General features: G+C 46.9%; 1 protein-coding gene across 1 annotated transcript in view; it reads right to left on the bottom strand.

Moving 5' to 3' along the window:
• The window catches only part of LOXL4 (lysyl oxidase like 4), a 231,339-nt gene that overhangs the window by 100,127 nt on the left and 110,199 nt on the right, over positions 1-21,013 (bottom strand). Inside the window, exons 5-6 of the mRNA XM_078643561.1 lie at positions 1,550-1,588; positions 881-1,094 (exon numbers count right to left, since the gene is read on the bottom strand). Coding sequence (XP_078499687.1) covers positions 881-1,094; positions 1,550-1,588 — 253 coding nt within the window. The remainder of the gene's footprint in view (positions 1-880; positions 1,095-1,549; positions 1,589-21,013) is intronic.

Genomic DNA, 21,013 nt, shown 5'->3' with positions numbered 1-21,013 from the left:
CATCAACATACAGCACGAAAAACAAAAAATGGACTAGAAATTTTGAACGAAGGCCATGACTGATTTGCATATAGTGGGAAGATCCATGTACTAGTAAAGTGGAGCTGGAAAATGTTGAATATAATTATCAACAGTTAAGATTCAATCAAGTATTACCATCCGTCAGTTTTGAGCTATCTATGTGAGTCACCCTAAGCATGAGCCCAGGATTCAGGCCCACGTCGTAAAGAAAATTATGTTTTACAGGAAATAATTTTTGGGTGAATATACTAGTACTATCCTTCCAAGAAAGAAAATAGTGATTTCCACGAATTTAGAGACACACTTGGGATCTGATTGTGGGGATTATAATTTTGATGAATTATAAAAACAAAGAGGTATTGGTATATCACACAAAACATGGCACTCAATTCAATCAAGTATTACCATCCGTCAGTTTTGAGCTATCTATGTGAGTCACCCTAAGCATGAGCCCAGGATTCAGGCCCACGTCTTAAAGAAAATTATGTTTTACATGAAATAGTTTTTGGGTGAATATACTAGTACTATGCCTTCCAAGAAAGAAAATAGTGATTTCCACGAATTTAGAGACATACTTGGGATCTGATTGTGGGGATTATAATTTTGATGAATTATAAAAACAAACAGGTATTGGTATATCACACAAAATATGGCACTCAATTTGATCAGACTCTAAAGGTTGAAAGTTACAGCCAGCACACTAGTATCTGACCGGGTTGGCTACTCTACAAATAGATATCTGCATATTGGGTGAGATGAATCCACTGAGGTGTTTTTCTCAATAGAGATCAGAGCTCTCGTTATAAAGGATATGATTACAATTTGTAGTAAAATCTGAACATTACTTTCTTCACAGTACCTCTGTCCTGAAGGCTTTACGAAAAGGCTTTCCATGCCCACTGCTGTACTGGGGTCCTGCAGTGCAGCGGACAATGGCATGCATTCCGGTCTTGCAGACGGGTTTGAATTTTCCCGGTGAGAGCTGGATCTTGCAGCTTGCCAGGTGGGGCTCACTCCCTGAGCAGTTCACCTTATGAATCCAGAACATGTTCTTCTTGGTGATCACTCTCAGCCTGGACAATGACAAAAGTGCAGTTTACAAACACGAGTGTTAGGCGGAGGAAATGATGGAAGAATACAGAGAGCAATATGGAGCGATTATTATGAATTTTAGTGACAAAACAAAAGGGAGACTGCATTATAGAATGGAAGAATAAGAAAATATCTTTATTTTTTAATCTCTTTGAGCAGATCTTGAAGTAATATTTATTCAGAGTGAATGATGAAGAATATTTTAGAAAGAATGACATACGTGAACTGAAATGAAGAGGAGTGAGAAGTAAACAGGACACACAATATAGAATGACAGAATAAGAGGGACTGTTGTTACAAATGTAATGACACACTTAGAACAACAAACTGGAGAAGAAGACAACTTAATTTACTGAAAGAGAAGAAGGCACACAAGAACTATCTCAGAAACACAGAGCCTACCTGCTTTACAGCTTAAAAAAGGGAAAGTAGTTACTTGGATTTGGGGTCTTTCATCTTCAGGTTCCAAAGTTTCCTGGAAATAATACAGTTTATGTTAATGCTAAATGCTTTATCATTATATTTGCTGGAGGTGCATCATATTATAATGTTACAGTACAGTGTCTAACATAGTCTTATGCTAAAAAACTAAAGTATTGATAAAGAAGATAATTTGAGTCAAACAATTCTGAGAGAGCTACTTCCCATTGTACTTTTTCAGTTGTGGGATGTTTGTACTTAACATGTTAAAGTTGTTGCTGTTTAACACGTGTCTATTTGATTTGTTTCTCTTCAATTTGTGTTGTGCTGTACTACACTGCATCTGGACTCTGATGGGAGTACCAACCACAGCATAGGACAGCATATGTATTTTCTAAATTCCCCAAAATAAATACAGTTAAGCATTGTATATGCATATTATCGATATTTGAAAAACACAGGCCTAAACCTAGTGCACTGTTCGAGAGGGAATAACATAGAATTGTTGACTATATGAAGTATGGTCATGGAGGCGTGTGAGATGAAAGTAATAGTCAATGTAAAAAGGTGTCTGAGATATAAAGACTGTAGGTCATCGAATCAGAGAGAAAAATCAGAAAACGTCATCCTTTCAGTAATTACCGTGTTTAAATGGGCAAGAGTTTTTAGCCGGAGTCTGTCAAGTTACTGCAATGCAAATGAAGGACGTTTATGATGCTTCAACAAAAATGTGTTGGATATCACCTAATGCAAAGAGAGCTAAATATTTTCCTACATAGGCAGTTACATGAGTAAGATATCATATAATTAACTGCTTAAGTTCTGTTAGTCTTTGTCATTGGTTATTTGAAATATTGTGTAGTCCATTGATTGCTATGTCTCCAAAATAGTTCTATACATAGGCATTTCGGGCTGATGAAGCAATGTCGGGTAGCCGTGTCCGATAACCTGACAGAAATCGCAAAACATGAATTTGCCAAATAGTTACAATAGGAGAACATTATGCTAACATAATAGAGCAAACATTGTACAGAGGTTGCACAGACTCAAGAACTTGCTCAAACCCATTGAACTATTCTCATTAGGCTGTGGGGCAGACTAGGGCAGAGGACAGGTGTATCATAGCACACAAGATACATCCAAGATGGATTGTTTCCATCCATTGACTGAAGTTTAACCATTACTCCTTGTAGTAGCCTGAAGGCCTCTGAGGTCATTCAGGCAGCTACCTTGATAGACAATGAGCTTTGCGGTCAGCATACTTACCACATTTTCTCTGTGCCTAATTTGGCCCTTCTTGCACATTTTTGTGTTAGAATATAATTTTGGGGTGTCTGCTTTGTGTATTATTCTAGTTGTTACACTGATTCGACATGTAAATATAGACCTATTATATCCAACAGACAAAGATGTAAATAGATATTTATATTATTGTTTGTGATCCCTGTGTCATGCTGTATCTGAGTCACAGACATACTATACCCTCTCAGAAGAAGCTCTGCCTACTTTGTCAAGCTCTTTGGACAAAGGAGGACTGGGAGAAATTCAGATTCAGTATACGTTCTCCCAAAATATATCAATACCAATAGAGAATACTGTTCCAATAGTGGTCCTAGGTAATGTATTTAATACCTGGATTCAACTAAGTCACTGGGAGCGTGAACTCCTTAGAGCACAGGTCCTCACCCAACCAAGAGTGGCATGCTTCATCATCGCCCAGTGCTCCTCATTCGGTTGATGCTGCAACGCCTACAGGCCCCTTTAGGTGGCTCTTTGCCGGAGATCTTTTTTTCACCAGGTGGGGATGTAAGAATGCAACCCAGGTGTGTTGAAAGACACCAGCAACAAAATGAGAAGATTGGTGCAGGGTGACTAAGAGTAACTATAGAATCCTAATTTTTCTGATTTATTTGGATTAAGTATCTATGTTAATGTTGAAAACTTGGTGGGTATTCCACATGAAATAATGTTCCCTGTGTTCTCCCTAAATAGTCATTACTTGGTAACTAATTTGATGGAATGTAATCAAATTATTCTCTAAGGGTGGAGATTCCGACCAAATGGTGTCAAACGAGTGATACCCACCTCTGTGACAAACAGCAGTAATGGTTGTCTCCGGGACGTACCCTGTGTATTTACTGTAGTCCTACTTCTAGTGCCCAGACTTACACCCCCTTTGTGTGGATTGCAGTCCTAATTCTACACTTGTTGGACACCATACCAACTCCCATTATCTGTCCAAGGTCACCTGTATAATGTCTGAGTTTGACTTTAAATCTGTGCTCCCTCACCTGCAGATCCTTTGTCTTCAGGCCTAAAGCTAGTATATTCTGTTTTAAACAGTATGTCTGGAAATGTACTCAAATTTTCCACGGTTTACTTCTGTTTGTCTTTAGACTGAAAGGATCACTGTGAATTCTCCTGTTACTTCTAAGGGGAACATCTTCTTAATCAGATCTACTACAAAAGATTTGAGGTAGTTTTCCTCCACTCCCTCTGTCACTCCTGAAATCCTTATGTTATTGAATCTAGCATTGTTCCTTAACATTTCCATCCGTTCTCCCATTTCTTTATTTCCCTGGTTTAAAGCCTGTATTTCCTTCTTATGATTCTCTAGTGTCGAGATTAACGCTTGTACTGTGCTCTCAAGTACTTGAGTTCGCAAAGCTAGACCGTCAATCTTTTCCTTCAGAGTTACACAAGCCTCTCATATGACCAGAAGTGGCAAACCTCGCACTTATCTCTTGGGCAAACATTGCAGAATACCTCAGGCCTCCTCAGCTGATCCACTGTTTATGTGTCTTTCCTGATTGAGTTTTACAGTGTTGATGATGCCCTCATGCTCCTCCACCTCGACCCCCGAAAGACATGCAAACCCATTGCCTAATTGGTTTCTAAACCTGCGTTTGGGGTAATTTCGATTAAACCCCATGTCCCACCATGGGAAAGGAGAGGAGGTACTCCAACTTGTCGTTTATGCAGAAGCGGAAAGGAGGACATGATTCATGTAATTTGTAACTGTCCCAACTTAAACGATATAAGATGCACCATGTTACGTCCCTTCTTTAGGTATTACGGCATCCGGTCCTGTAGGCAGGCAGTGAAGCTTTGAGTCAACCCTGTTGACGTCCAGCTTAACTGTCGGCTAACAAAATTCTTTGAGACGGTAACCAAGAGACTTAAAAACCTGTCGTTATCTGAAGTAAGTTAAAAATAAGTGTACAAGGGCTTCAGGAGAGAGCTCCCACATAATGAAAAATGAATAATAACACTTTATAGTTGTACCCGTCTTTTTACTTATTGCCCAAAGGTAAGAAAATGCTTCTCATATGTAAAATTAACTTAATACCTTACTTTAGTTGCACTCGCATTTTAAATTATCAAGCCTCTAATTTGAACAATGCACTTGGTTGAGCTGTGGCTTGGAAATTAATGGTAGTTATTGTTAATTTAGCACTACTTGAAATACAATAATTTATGACTATTGTCTTTTAAAACAGCCAACTACACAAACTTTGAATATTTTATTGCTGATCTTTTTTAATGTTGTTTTTAAATGTAATTATTTGTGTACAATGGGAATCTTTATTGTTATGTATTTGCAAAGATTTTAATTAATCAAGCAAAAGTAATCATTATCTCATTGCCTAATTGTAATCCCTGACCACCTGTCACTTTATCTTCCTCTTCCATAGGGAATCTAGAGACATACTTTTGCTTAAGGTTCTATTTGTTACAGCCATTCCCCTTTCCAAGCTTAACTTCTGAGGTTAACCCTTAAAATAAGATCTGAGGGAGGGAGTTATCTTTACAGTTTTTCTTGCCCCACCTGTATTACTCAGCTTCCTTGATGTATCCGTAGCTGTATCCCCTCCTCTAGACAGTACCAGTGGCGGCTCCTCCCCTAAGACAGAGGAGCATTGCCCACTGCCTTGCAGAAGTAAAAAACAGGATAAACTAAAATGATAATAATGTAGTGTTATTATCATTTTATTTTGTCCTCCTGCGGCGGCAGCTTTGCGTGATGGGGCGGGCCTGCAGAGCAGGGAAGGTGTGGTAGAATATTCCTAAGTGGGCAATGACTGTTTGGCTGGCTCTCTCGGCCCGCCCAAATCAGTCATGCGCACTTTCCCTGTTTTCCATGCAGGCTGCATTACAGCCTGCATGGAGAACATGCTCAGGCCCGCAGACCCTGGCTGAGCGCCCAACCACGGCACTCAGACCAATCACAATGCAACATTGCAGTATTGTGATTGGTTGGGGAATCATGGGTGCTTACTAGTCACAATGCTGCATTGCAGCGTTGTGATTGGTCAGGGGAGCCAGGCTATGCTTCCTGGAGTCTGAGACAGAGGAGAGCAGGAGCAGGGACATTGGATCAGGCGGCAAGGTAAGTGTATTTTAGTTTTTTATTTTACATTGTGCCCGCCCCCTCCTCTGCCCTCCCTGCCCCGCCATCCACTAGCCGTGGCGGCTGCCACTGAGCACTACAACTGAAAGAGTTCTTTAACTAACACTGCTCTTGGAATACCATTGATTACCACCATCCAAGTGTCGCCTTAGCAGCCCAGGTACGATGATTTTTCTCTGAGTTTGTCATCTTCGTCCCTCTTGTTTCTTGGTGACCCCCTCCGCTCCCTGCTCCCAGCCTTTCCTTCTTCCTAACGGGTATGCATCTATCCACCGGGGGAGTTTGTAGTTAGTGCTCAGCAAAGGGGTTCACTCTGCTTGCCTCTCAGTATAATCTCGCACTTACTTCTTGTGTACTTATCTCCCTTACCTCCATTATATTGTCCCCAAAACTGTCTCTCTGTTTCTGTTCCTGTCACTGGGGTCGCCTCCCTGTATTTCCAATATCTACCCCTTCAATACTTGATTAAAATGTGTTCCAGTGCTTTGTTCCTTATGTACTACGTAAACAAATGATGGATGGAATGCTGAATAAATCATGCATTCACCCCCATTCAAGAGATCTGTGTTAAATCCATCGTTCTTTTGCTCACTGTGCCACCCCAGCTTAAACCAAGCCATATGTAAATAAGTCTTGACCCTGTTCATCAGAGGAACAGTCCAGCCTGAACTGCCAAGCCAGGTCCTCCCTGGACTGGAAACAAGCATCCTGGACCGGTTTTGGGGAATTACCCATTATCAGCCAGGCTAGCTTGAATCCAGTGGCACAGTGAGCAAGGGACCTACGTCTGGACATACCCATCCCACTTAGGTCGAAACATGCAACGCAAACAAATTATGGATGGAATGCTGAATAAAGTAGGAATTCACACCCAGTCAAGAGATCTGGGTTAAATCCATCGTTCTTTTGCTCACCATGCCACCTCAGATTAGACCCAGCCATATGCAAATCAGTCTTGACCCTGTTCCTCATGGGTACAGTCCAGCCCGTTTCCGGTCCAGGGACGATGGATGAAACCCAGATCTCTTGACTGAGGGTGAGTGGTTGAAAAGTTTCAGCACTCCATCCATCATCTTGCTGTATTTGCTATGTTTGCCCTAAGTGGACATGGGCATGCCCAGACGTGGTTCCCTTGTTCGCTGTGCCACTGGATTCAAGCTAGCCTGGTTGATGAGGGGTGATTCCCTGAAACAGGTCCCAGGATGCTTGTTTTCGGTCCAGGGAGGACCTGGCAGGTTGGGCTGGACTTTTCCCATGAGGAACAGGGTCAAGACTGATTTGCATATGACTGGCTCCACACTGGGGTGACATAGTGAGCAAAAGAACGATCGGCTAAACCCAATGACACATGTTTCACTTGGAGCCCCATGTCTGGCGGTTGCACATAAGACACCCCTGGCAGATAAGAAACTTGATGCAACAAAAGTGTTTGACAGAGTAAATTGGAAATATCTGTTGGAGACTCTGGTTCACTCTCGTTTTAAGAGGGTATTTTGGGAGTTATGGAGTAAATCTATAATACACCATCAGCTAAGATGTTGATAATTGGAAAACTCTCCCCAAAGGTTACAATAGGTCAGGGCATAGGGTAGGTGCCCCCTTTATCTCCTCTTCTTTTTTATTGAGATATTTTAACCACTAGCTCAGAAGCTTAGAGAGGACAGTGGGATAGTATCTTTTGTCTGTAATGGATTAGAAAAGAAGGTAGCCTTATACGTGGATAACCTGATGATATACACTTCCAATCCTGAAAGATCAGTACTGCAAGTTGAACGTGTGATTCAGGGCTTTAAAAGAAGTTTAGGATATGAATTAACCGAGCAAATACAGAATATATGGCTTGGAATATGAAATAGTGAGGAGGCCCATTAAAAACAGAGTTGAAATGCTTAGGTATAGTGGTTACTCAAGCTTTAGAAAAAGTACCAGAGGTGAACTTTTCAAGAGTTATGACAGAAATTGAGACACTCATGAAGCTGTGAAAATCTCTGCTGCTAAGAATATATAGGAAGGATCAATTTGATTAAATGATTGCCATATGTGAGAGATGGCCTGGAATATGATGTGCACTTATGTAAGTGGGCACCCTGCACCAGTGCTTAATTTGAGCCAGTGCTTTCTGGTGCTGAGCACCAGCACTTAATTGGTTTCTGGTGCTCGGCACCAGCACCTAATTGTCAACACCACACTTAGGGCAGTCTGCCACAAGGTGGCGCTGCTCGTGTAATTTAGAGATGAGCAGTATAACAGTTGTTTAGGAAAACAATATACATTAAACAAATTGCTAATACCTGCCTCTCCAGCCACTCCTTTGGCTTTGGAGACCTGGAATAATCGAAACTGTCACATTTACATGCGAGAGAGATGGTTAGTAGTTGTTTTGTCAGCAATGACAAGGGCGATGGGTGGTGCAAGCTGCAGTGGCCTCCTGGTCAGAGCCCTGGCACTTAATATTTTACAAATTAAGCACTGCCCTGCACCAGTCCAGACAACCCTTATGGTGATTTAAGAGATCTTAGACAACCTTAGAAAGCTAATTGGTAGCTGTGGGGAGCAGCCTCCAGGCTCAGTCCAGAAAGAGTGAAAAGCAGCTTGTTTCACCAGAATGCTGTCTTATATGTATAGATTAAGTGCAAAAGATCCACACAATGTATTTATTATATAATACTCTCTCACGTACAAGTTATCTCCTACTCAGAGATATACACAATGCACATAATATTTTGCATCAAGTAAATAGCACGAAATCCACAGTTGACCCCAGAGGGGGGCCAAACCATATACTAATAGAGTGGTAAAAGAACCACGACTCATGTCAAGACAATGTCGAGAGGACATAGAAGTGTTGGGGACCCAGGGAACCACCCAAGGTGAGTGACCAGTAACCCCACGGAGAGCATGTGCAGTATGGGAACACAACCGCGTGCTCCATACAAATCAACGTGTAAATTGCAGTTGGAATTTTAGAGATTAAGGACCCTTCCCAGTGGACCCTGAAGACACCTCGTTGAAGACAGAAGGTTGAGAGCCACCCCATCCGTGGTACCCTAGTACCCACGTTACTTACACTAGGGAAGCCGGGTTCATAGGTGTGAAGCGGTGTCGGAAACCGCTGTTGAACCCAATGGAGGACTTCAGGAAAGTGCTGCTGCTGAAGAAGGAGACAGTGGAATCCGAAGGTGGATTCTAGTTGAGATTTACCTGCAAGCAGAAGGGGCAGAGTCTATGTCACTCAGGAGTGTCCAGAAGATCTTGAAGATGAATGCCCGCCAATGTTGGGAGTTGCAGGAGAGTTGACGAGGACCTTGACTCTACAGCTGTGAGGACCAGGCGATACTGAGGAAGACCAGGAGCCATGCATGAGCTGTCCCACGTCAGATATCAAGTGCTGAGGGGTCGGTGTCCAGCAGGAGCACCAAGAAGCTTTGGCAAATGCAACCAACGCAGAAGTTGAAGAAGGTACAATGTCGGGACCAGCAAGGTCCGGGGGACTCACCACAAGCAGGGGAGTCAGGGCAGGCCCTGAGCAATGAAGGAGTCCAAAAGAAGCAAAGATGACCCTCAACAGGACCCACAGGCCGGAGGCACTGGAGTTGCAAGAGGACCTCAAGCAGCTCACCAAAACATGCAGGCCACTGTGAAAATGATGCGATGTGGACGAAGACTTTGATCACTGACCTCAAACTTGGTGAGGGGGCAGGGCAGGGCTCAAGAGCTGTGTAGAACCACCACCTGTGTTGCAGAACCTTTCAGAGTCCATAGGAGCTCCGGATCAGCAGACCAGTCAGCTTAGTTGTGGTGCCTGTCAATTCAGGGAAGTGACTTCTTCACTTCAAAGGAGATTCCTTCAGGTGTCTTGGATGCTCACAGGCCTTGGAAGGTTCCTGTGCAGTGCACAGGCACAGACGATGCAGCAGACTGAAAGGGAGATGAAGTTGAGCCCAAACAAAGTCCAGCGAAGTCCAGAGTGCCCAGCGGTAGAAGTAGAAGTGGTGTCTGAATTGAATCTTGTCCCATGGCGAATCTAGGGACCTACACCCAGGTAAGTCCATAAGTACCCCAAACAAAGGGTTGCGACGATTCAGGGGACCCTCCCTGGGGAGTCTCTGGACAGGGGGGAGGTTACGCCCATGTCCTTTGTCCAGTTTCGCGCCAGAGCGGGAGTCAATGGCTCCCAGAGCTAGTTTGAACTGGACTATGAATGTGTCCCTCATGCAGACTGAGTGGCACTAGCAAGTGCACCCACCTGGCCCCAATACACTAAATCCTGTCTGGGAGGTGGTCTCACCTCCCTGTGACAAGATGCCTATTGTTCTGCCTTCCCCTGCTCGAGCTTGGCTCAGCAGCAGGAGGGCAGAAAAGTGATTCTGGTCGGCAGTAACCATTTTGTGCTGTTCGGGTCTAGAAGACTGGCACTGGGAACACCGGGAGAGCCTAACGGAGGGGTCTTCCAGTGCTTCGAATCATACCTCTCACACCGTTTATGGTGTGGGGGTATGATTCCAACATGTTTAATACCAAACAAGATAGGATTTGTTGCAGATGATTTCGAAATGGTCACCGCGTAATTACGCGGTGCCCCTCTCTATGATATATGGCTGCTTCACTTACAACTCGGGAGAATGGACTCCGTAAGCTGTAGGTGTGTCCTGCTCATGCAAGGGCACCCTCACACTTCGAACCAAAGCACCCTGACTTCAGGATTGCAAAGTCCTGCTATAGGGGTGACTTATACGTTTTAAGTGCAGTTACCCTCGATATAGGAAACCTATTTCTTTATTCTTTTTTTTTTTATTTTATTAAATTTATTCTTCCATGTGAAAAAAGCATTTAGTACAGAGTCACTCGCCTACATCCTTTCTCGGGCCGGCTTTGCAGTTAGTCTCAGTCGGATCCGGAATCATCAATCTAGTTACAAAAGAGATAAGAGAGCAACTTTCTACCTCAGCGTATCAGATGTCAGGCAGCTGCATTAAGACATTACTGTACCATAGCACACATTATGTTCAAACAGAACTTTCCGTTTTTCTTTTCATTTTTCTTTCTTTCTTTATTTATTTTATTTATTTATTTTTTAATTCCCCTCCCCTGCAACGGGGCCCCCCAACTGGGTCAAACTAGATGCGCTTATCGTAATCCTATGTCCTACTGTGATATAGATCATGCTCCCTATGATCATGCCTATTGGTCAGCCATCTGGTGAGAACCCACCCACCCTGCCCCGCTCCCCCTCTCTCCTTTTCGGTGCTACTCTATCCTAATTGAGTAATGTGTTCCCTATCCTGCGCCCACTAACGCTATAGTAGAAGGTGTGGTGTTGTGTCCCTCCTCCTCCCGTTTCTGGCTATTGCAGTGTGTCAGTGCCCGACCCCTCTCGCTCCTCTTGTGGAGGTGTCAGTGTGTCTGTCTCCACTGCCTTGGCGATTAAATAAGCCTGATACAATCCCCAGAAATTCTTAGGGCGACTTCTAGGTGGAAGTAGCTCCCCATAAGCCTCCGATTGCGTGTTGCAGTAAAGCATCTCCCGAGACCATTTCTTCAGGGTCGGCAGAGGCCCTCTCATCCAACAGGACGCTATCACTTTCCTTGCCACCAAGAGACCCATATCTACTAATCTCCGCAATGCAGCCGGCATCGATTTCGAGTAGCCCATCAAGGCCAGGGCCGGGTCAGCCGGGAGCTCCTCCTCAACCATAGAGCTCAGTTCGCTAAAAACCGCAGTCCAAAATTTTTGTATTCCCGGACACTCCCACGCCATATGCATGAAGCCGGCAACCAATGCATGACATCTCTCACACTCCGGGGACTGCCTCAGTCCATATCTATGGAGCCTTTCCGGGGTGTAGTATACACGTTGTAAATATTTAAAATAGACTAGTCGGTGCCTGGCGTTAAGGGAGATTCTCCTAGTGCTGGTACAGCAATAGGCCCACATAGCATCATCTATCCGTATGCCCAGGTCCGTTTGCCAAGCCAATCTCGCCCTAGTGTAGTTAACTTGAGTGTGTTGGTGCCCGATTTTATACAAATTAGTGATTAACTTATGTTGGGACTTTGTTTTAATCACATAGGTGTACTCCGGTACCTCTGGGGGCTCCGCTAGGTCCGAGCCGAGCAATTCCAGCAAGGCACTACGTACTCTATGAAATTGAAATTTTTCGAGAAGAGTATGATGCTCCCTCCCCATCGAGACCTGTCCCCAGGTTTTGACTCTACCGGCCTCAAACAGATCGCCCATAGCGTTAATGCCCAGAGTGTGTAAAGCCCTGGCGACCCCAGTTTCCACTATCGTGGGAAGCCATCTCGCCCATTCTATTGGCATCAGCGGGGAATACAAGAGCTCGCAGGACTGTGGGCGTAGTAGTGAGTGCCAGGCGTGATTGGTGGCCATGAGGGAGTCTAGGATCCCCACTCTGCGGTCTATGGGGTCGCACACTGTGGCGGGTAGTGGGATGGGGTCTGCAAAATGTCGTTCCATTATCACATGTGGGGTGTCTGGTGCCCCGTGTATCCAGGTGTGTAGGTGCGTGGATTGCGCGATTCTGTAATACCTTTCCAGGTTAGGCGCTCCCAGGCCTCCCTGCTCATATGGGAGCATCAGGACCTCCCACTTCACTCTGGGCTGCCCACCGCCCCATGCTAGGCGAATGAGAAGTTTTGTGAGAGTATGAAAAAAGGATTTAGGCATCACTATGGGGAGGTTGTAGAATAAGAAAAGAAATCGGGGAAGTACCACCATTTTAATGATAGCAATCCTTCCTATGAGGGAGAGCGGGAGTTTACACCACACCTCCACATCATCAGCCAACTTGCTGCAGGCTACGCCATAGTTTTCCGAAGCTATGATATCTGGGTCTTTGTGGATCTTAATGCCAAGGTATCTGATCGGTTCTGTAGACCATACAAGAGGATACTCCATGTCAAATCGGTCAGTGCATGTTGTTAGCGGGAACGCCACTGACTTCGTCCAGTTCACACGGAGTCCAGACAATGCCCCAAAGTGCACCACCTCTCTAAGGACCGGGGACAGGTTGCTTAAGGGGTCTCTAACATATAGCAGCATATCATCGGCATAAGTGGATATTCCGATCTTATATGTCGGGAAGCTGATGGCTCTGTGCTTGTGATATTCTCTAAAAGCACACGCCAAAGGTTCAGCTATCAGCGCATAGAGTAGCGGCGAAAGCGGGCAGCCCTGCCTGGTTCCTCTGCTAATAGGGAAGGGATCCGATACCTTGTCCCCCAGCCGTATCCGAGCTGTAGGACCGTAATAGAGCGCACCCAGCATTTGAACAAAGGGTTCGCCCACTCCTAGCTTTCTCAACACCCTGAGCATGAAGGGCCACTCTACGGAGTCGAAGGCCTTCTCCATGTCTAGGAAAACCGCTATGGCCTGCGTGTCTTGCCGTGTGTGTTGTATCGTGCCTAACACTGTACGGATATTGTAATTCAGGTTGCGTTCTGGGATAAAACCCGCTTGCTCCGGAGCCACCAATCCCGGGGCAACCAGAGCCAAGCGTGTAGCCAAAACTTTCGCGAACAGCTTGGCGTCGACGTTGATCATCGACAGTGGCCTATACGCCCCACATTGTTCAGGGGGCTTTCCTGGTTTGAGTACAGTTACTATGATAGCCTCGCGCATAGATGGAGGCATCGATCCTGTCTCACATATTTCGTCAAATAAAGTGGAGAGATGTGGTATTAGCTTATCTTTGAAAGCTTTGTAGAAGCCCACCGTCAGGCCGTTCGCCCCAGGGGCACTGCCCGATCTCATACCTTCCAGTGCATCAGCAATTTCATCTTTTTGTATGGGTTCCATTAGGAATTCCCTTTGCCAGTTTTCCAGGAAGGATTCAGAAAAGGGGGTGGTGATGAACAGAGTGTCTGAATTAAGCAGACCACTCTTACCCAGTCCAAAGATCAGGGCTTGATCCATCACCGTTATTTAGCTCACTGCCCCATCCCAGCTCAGAACCTGGCTATATGCAAATTAGTCTGTCCCTGGCCCAGTGCATCATGGGAACAGGGCAGACCAAACAACCAAGCCAATTCTTCACCAGAAAGGAGACAAGCTTCCGGGGACCGGTTTCTGCCATTTCAGGCGTCGTCGGCCCGGCTTGCTTGAATCCTGATGGAGCAGTGAGGAAGGGACTCATGTCTGAGTATACCCTGCCACACATATAGTGGCCAAAAACGATTCAGAAAAGGGGGTGGTGATGAACAGAGTGTCTGAATTAAGCAGACCACTCTTACCCAGTCCAAAGATCAGGGCTTGATCCATCACCGTTATTTAGCTCACTGCCCCATCCCAGCTCAGAACCTGGCTATATGCAAATTAGTCTGTCCCTGGCCCAGTGCATCATGGGAACAGGGCAGACCAAACTACCAAGCCAATTCTTCACCAGAAAGGAGACAAGCTTCCGGGGACCGGTTTCTGCCATTTCAGGCGTCGTCGGCCCGGCTTGCTTGAATCCTGATGGAGCAGTGAGCAAGGGACTCATGTCTGAGTATACCCTGCCACACCTATAGTGGCCAAAAACGATTCAGAAAAGGGGGTGGTGATGAACAGAGTGTCTGAATTAAGCAGACCACTCTTACCCAGTCCAAAGATCAGGGCTTGATCCATCACCGTTATTTAGCTCACTGCCCCATCCCAGCTCAGAACCTGGCTATATGCAAATTAGTCTGTCCCTGGCCCAGTGCATCATGGGAACAGGGCAGACCAAACAACCAAGCCAATTCTTCACCAGAAAGGAGACAAGCTTCCGGGGACCGGTTTCTGCCATTTCAGGCGTCGTCGGCCCGGCTTGCTTGAATCCTGATGGAGCAGTGAGCAAGGGACTCATGTCTGAGTATACCCTGCCACACCTATAGTGGCCAAAAACGATTCAGAAAAGGGGGTGGTGATGAACAGAGTGTCTGAATTAAGCAGACCACTCTTACCCAGTCCAAAGATCAGGGCTTGATCCATCACCGTTATTTAGCTCACTGCCCCATCCCAGCTCAGAACCTGGCTATATGCAAATTAGTCTGTCCCTGGCCCAGTGCATCATGGGAACAGGGCAGACCAAACTACCAAGCCAATTCTTCACCAGAAAGGAGACAAGCTTCCGGGGACCGGTTTCTGCCATTTCAGGCGTCGTCGGCCCGGCTTGCTTGAATCCTGATGGAGCAGTGAGCAAGGGACTCATGTCTGAGTATACCCTGCCACACCTATAGTGGCCAAAAACGATTCAGAAAAGGGGGTGGTGATGAACAGAGTGTCTGAATTAAGCAGACCACTCTTACCCAGTCCAAAGATCAGGGCTTGATCCATCACCGTTATTTAGGTCACTGCCCCATCCCAGCTCAGAACCTGGCTATATGCAAATTAGTCTGTCCCTGTCCCAGTGCATCATGGGAACAGGGCAGACCAAACTACCAAGCCAATTATTCACCAGAAAGGAGACAAGCTTCCGGGGACCGGTTTCTGCCATTTCAGGCGTCGTCGGCCCGGCTTGCTTGAATCCTGATGGAGCAGTGAGCAAGGGACTCATGTCTGAGTATACCCTGCCACACCTATAGTGGCCAAAAACGATTCAGAAAAGGGGGTGGTGATGAACAGAGTGTCTGAATTAAGCAGACCACTCTTACCCAGTCCAAAGATCAGGGCTTGATCCATCACCGTTATTTAGCTCACTGCCCCATCCCAGCTCAGAACCTGGCTATATGCAAATTAGTCTGTCCCTGGCCCAGTGCATCATGGGAACAGGGCAGACCAAACTACCAAGCCAATTCTTCACCAGAAAGGAGACAAGCTTCCGGGGACCGGTTTCTGCCATTTCAGGCGTCGTCGGCCCGGCTTGCTTGAATCCTGATGGAGCAGTGAGCAAGGGACTCATGTCTGAGTATACCCTGCCACACCTATAGTGACCTATAGTGGCCAAAAATATTTGTCCACCCTAAGCGTGGAAGGGTATACTCAGATGTGAGTCCCTTGCTCATTGCACCATCAGGATTCAAGCAAGCCGGGCCGAAGACGGCTGAAATGCCAGAAACCGGTCCCCGGAAGCTTGTTTCCTTCCCAGTGTAAGAATTGGCTTTTGTAGTCTGGTCTGCCCTGTTCTCATGATGCACTGGGCCAGGGACAGACTAATTTGCATACAGCCAGGTTCTGAAACTGGGATGGTGCAATGAGCTAAAAAACGGTGTTGGATCTAGCCCTGATCTCTTGACTGGGTGAGAGTATTCTGCTTAATTCAGAGACTCTGTCCATCACCACCCCTTGTTGTAAATTATTTTGTCCACCCTAAGCGTGGAAGGGTATACTCAGATGTGAGTCCCTTGCTCATTGCACCATCAGGATCCAAGCAAGCCGGGCCGAAGACGGCTGAAATGCCAGAAACCGGTCCCCGGAAGCTTGTTTCCTTCCCAGTGTAAGAATTGGCTTTTGTAGTCTGGTCTGCCCTGTTCCCATGATGCACTGGGCCAGGGACAGACTAATTTGCATACAGCCAGGTTCTGAAACTGGGATGGTGCAATGAGCTAAAAAACGGTGTTGGATCTAGCCCTGATCTCTTGACTGGGTGAGAGTATTCTGCTTAATTCAGAGACTCTATCCATCACCACCCCTTGTTGTAAATTATTTTGTCCACCCTAAGCGTGGAAGGGTATACTCAGATGTGAGTCCCTTGCTCATTGCACCATCAGGATTCAAGCAAGCCGGGCCGAAGACGGCTGAAATGCCAGAAACCGGTCCCCGGAAGCTTGTTTCCTTCCCAGTGTAAGAATTGGCTTTTGTAGTCTGGTCTGCCCTGTTCCCATGATGCACTGGGCCAGGGACAGACTAATTTGCATACAGCCAGGTTCTGAAACTGGGATGTGCAATGAGCTAAAAAACGGTGTTGGATCTAGCCCTGATCTCTTGACTGGGTGAGAGTATTCTGCTTAATTCAGAGACTCTGTCCATCACCACCCCTTGTTGTAAATTATTTTGTCCACCCTTAGCGTGGAAGGGTATACTCAGATGTGAGTCCCTTGCTCATTGCACCATCAGGATTCAAGCAAGCCGGGCCGAAGACGGCTGAAATGCCAGAAACCGGTCCCCGGAAGCTTGTTTCCTTCCCAGTGTAAGAATTGGCTTTTGTAGTCTGGTCTGCCCTGTTCCCATGATGCACTGGGCCAGGGACAGACTAATTTGCATACAGCCAGGTTCTGAAACTGGGATGGTGCAATGAGCTAAAAAACGGTGTTGGATCTAGCCCTGATCTCTTGACTGGGTGAGAGTATTCTGCTTAATTCAGAGACTCTGTCCATCACCACCCCTTGTTGTAAATTAGTTTTCCAGGAAGGGCATTTTGATATAGCTCAGGTAATCGTCTATCTCGTTCTCGACATTGGTCAGCCTAGAAGAGTAAAGTCGTGAATAATATTCTCTGAATGCCAGAAGCATGGCGCCCTCGTCTGTAAGGATCTCACCTCCCTCTGTATGCAGTGTCGTGAGCGGGGTGACTCGCCTACTGCCTTTCATAATTTTGGCAAGCAGGGAGCTCGGGTGTTCCCCCTCGCCATAGATTTGCGCCGAGGCGTATTTACCCAAGTGACGCACCTCCCTGTCCGCTTCATCATTAAACTCCTTGAGTAGTTCTTGCATCTCAGTCAGATCCACTCTGGCATTCTTCTCTTGGTGTGCACGCTCTAGCTCCGCTATACTCTGCTCTAGGAATTTTAGTCGTTGTCGTATGGCTTTAAGCACACTAGAGTGTTTGGCCATCGCCTGCCCCCTCATGAACACCTTAAAAGTCTCCCATACTGTGTGAAAGTCCTCCACCGATCCAATGTTGGTGCTAAAGAAAGAGTCTATCTCTTCGGCCATCTCGGCCCTAAAAGCCTCGTCTAGCAGTGAATATGGGGGAAACCGCCATGTGAAGGGAGGTATTCTCCTCACTGGAGTGTCGAGCACCAGCAGAACAGGAGAGTGATCGGACAGCGTGCGAGGCAGAACCACACACTTCTTTACGTGTTTCATCATAACCCGTGACGCCAGCCAATAGTCAATTCTAGTATGTATATTGTGAAAAGAAGAGTAGTGTGTGAAACCCCCTTCATCCGGATGCCTGTCTCTCCAAACGTCAACCATATCTAGAGTGATCATCTCTGCTTGCAGCTGTTGGGCCGCTGCCGCCGGGCGCCGGGGTGGCCCTGCCGACCTGTCTAGTTCCGGGTTAAACACTAAGTTGAGGTCCCCCCCCAAACTATCCTGGAAGCCATATGTGGGCCACACAGTCTAGCTAACGTCGTGTAGAAGGCGGGGGAGTCATAGTTTGGACCATATACGTTTACTACTATGAAGTCGTGCCCTTTACCCACGCATCTCGAGATAACATACCGTCCCTCCGGGTCGGCACTCAAAAGCGTGAGGTGCAACCCGGACTTGGTATTGACCCACGTGAGTACTCCCCTGGAGTGTGAGGTGAAGCCTGCCTGCGTGATGCAGCCCGCTAGACCCCTAGCAGAGAGCATTTTACTGGTCGGCACTAAGTGCGTTTCCTGAATGAGGGCTAGATCAATATGTTGCCTCTGTAGATAATTGATCACCTTTCTAAGCTTACGGTAATCATTGAGACCTCGCACGTTCCACGTCAAGGCCCTGAAACAAACCGCCTCCCCATCGAAGCTAGAGTCAGTCCCTTCAGCCATAGTCATTACTTGTCAAGCTATATAAGTTGATATTCAGACAGGCAGCGTCGCAACATGTGCGGGGGAATCATAAAGTAAAGGCTACGACCTCTTACTTGTGCACCATAAGGTACATTGCAGCTCCATAAGAACGTGGGCGCGCATGCAATATTAATCACACATGTAGCAGGCAGCACCGATTTGTCATGCTTACAGTTCTCAAGTTCTTTCTCTTCACTCAGGGCAGATCTGAGCACTTTAGTAGGTAGCAGCATCTCTAAACTCAATTCCCATCCCCCAAACCCCCTCCCACAGCAGATCTCCCCCAACTTGGCCCAACAGGATACCCCCTCATCCCCCCACCCACAGCAGACCTCCTCCAACTTGGCCCGACAGATTCCCAGTCCCTCCTCCCCCTTCAACATTCTTGTCCAACCCTCAACATATCCCCAACTAGTCCCAATAAGGACCAAGAGTGCCACTGGCGCTAGGGCAGAGGTCGCCAAAATTGGACAAGTATCCTCTCCAACTATGCCTAGCTCAATGTGGAAACTTGCCCCCGCACCAACACCCCTTAACTTTGTCAACGACTGCCACAAAGTATACTGTATGCAGTTTCAACATGAGGACCCTCCCTGCAGTTCCTCCCCCGCCCCACCCTCCGACAGCATACTTCATTATAGAGTGCAACAGGGGGATTACAGCACACTCGATTGTACCTCAGCCAGTATGTCCGCCCCAGCAGCAAAGGGACATAATTAAATCAAACACACCCAGTTCAGAATTCAGCTCCTCTGCCCTGCTCGCCCCAATCAACAGCAGATCTGCCGAGTGTCTCCCCACCCAGCCTCTGTCCAAGTTTGCTTGTAGTCCAAAGCTATATGCACATAAGGGCTCACCAACTGAGAAAGGCAGTAAAAGCGAAATCTCCACTATTCCTGACCCGTCATGCCATCGTTGTGTTCAGGTTCTCCAACGTTGTCACTCCGGGCTTGTTTTTGCTCCTTGGCCCACACTTTCAGCGACTTTTGCAGCTCTTTTGGGTCCGTAAAAAAATGAGAATGTCCCTGCCTATTTATCCGCATTTTAGCCGGGTACAACATGGCATAGTCGAGCCCTAACTCGCGGAGCTGCGGCTTGTAAGGCGCAAAGTGTTTCCTCTCCTCTTGCACTTTGGCGGTGAAGTCCGGGTATAAGGATATGTTCATTCCCTCGAATTGCAGAGTACCTTTCTCCCTGGCCATCCTCAGTGCCGTATCTCTATCTCTGTAGTTTAGCAGCTTAGCTATGATTGGCCTCGAAGGTGCTCCCGGGCGCGGTCTAGGGCCCAACGATCGGTGTGCGCGCTCCACTATAAACATTGGTGAAAAAGCACCGTCACCCAGCAGTGTGATAAGCAGTTTTTCCACGAATAGTTCAATTTTACCGGTCTGGGTCGTCTCCGCCACACCCGTGATGCGAATATTCGAGCGCCTAGAGCGTGCTTCCAAATCCTCCGCTTTCTCCTGTATTACCTGCAGCAATCTGCCATACTGTTTACGGTCCTTGTCCCATTCAGACTGTGCCTCCTCTACTTCAGTCAGCCGCCTCTCGGACATGTCCAGTCTCTCCGCGTGTTTGTCGACTCTTTCGGACATGCGGTCCATCCGATATGTTAGATCGTCGATCTTGGACCCTATGGTCGCCATGCTATCTTGTAACCCCTTTTCCATATTTGTCAACATGTCTTTTATTTCGGAGCACAGCGAGGACTCAGCGCCTTTGTTCCTCGGCGATGATTCTACCTGCTGAGAGTCAGGGACCTTAGTCTTCCGATGGTCGAACGTGAGCCTTGTCTGCGTTTTATCCCCCTTCCCCATGGCTCCACTGAGACCAGCCGCCGCCAGCACGCACTTCTAGTTTTGATGCCTCAGCAGTGAACCAGGGGGCCACCAGCGACCGTCGCAGAAACCCCAGAGCTAATGTCTATCAGATATTTGGTCTGCTTCCCGCCGAGGAAGCTTGCCCCTCCGAGTCCGCGTGACTCCTGGCGTCTCTTTTGTGCAACCGTTGGTAATCGCGCCCTTCAACTGGCTTGGTGTATGCAGCGTTGTTTTAGTTCTCTAGGGCCAGTGCAGGCTCTGCGGTCCGGATGCCTCAATCCAGTGTGGGCCTTACTAGTTTTACGTCCACTTGGCTACCAGGGGCACCGAGGGTCCAGCTGGGACCTCTGGCAGCAATCAACTCCGGGAAAGCCGCAAACCTCCTTATGCAAAGCAGTGGGCTGCAAGGTAAGGGTGCTCCAGGGGGACTGCAGTGGAATTGGATTATCGTCCCACTCTGTCCAGGCGACTAGCAGTGCCCCACTACCCCATCTCCCCTGCGCTGGATCCTATCTTTCGTGGCCTTCACTTTACCTACAAGGCTGTCTCC

This window comes from Lissotriton helveticus, chromosome 5_1 (genome assembly GCF_964261635.1).
Source record: "Lissotriton helveticus chromosome 5_1, aLisHel1.1, whole genome shotgun sequence".
Taxonomy (NCBI): domain Eukaryota; kingdom Metazoa; phylum Chordata; class Amphibia; order Caudata; family Salamandridae; genus Lissotriton; species Lissotriton helveticus.
The sequence above is the reverse complement of the archived record's forward strand: the minus strand, read 5'-3'. Positions and strand labels throughout refer to the sequence as shown.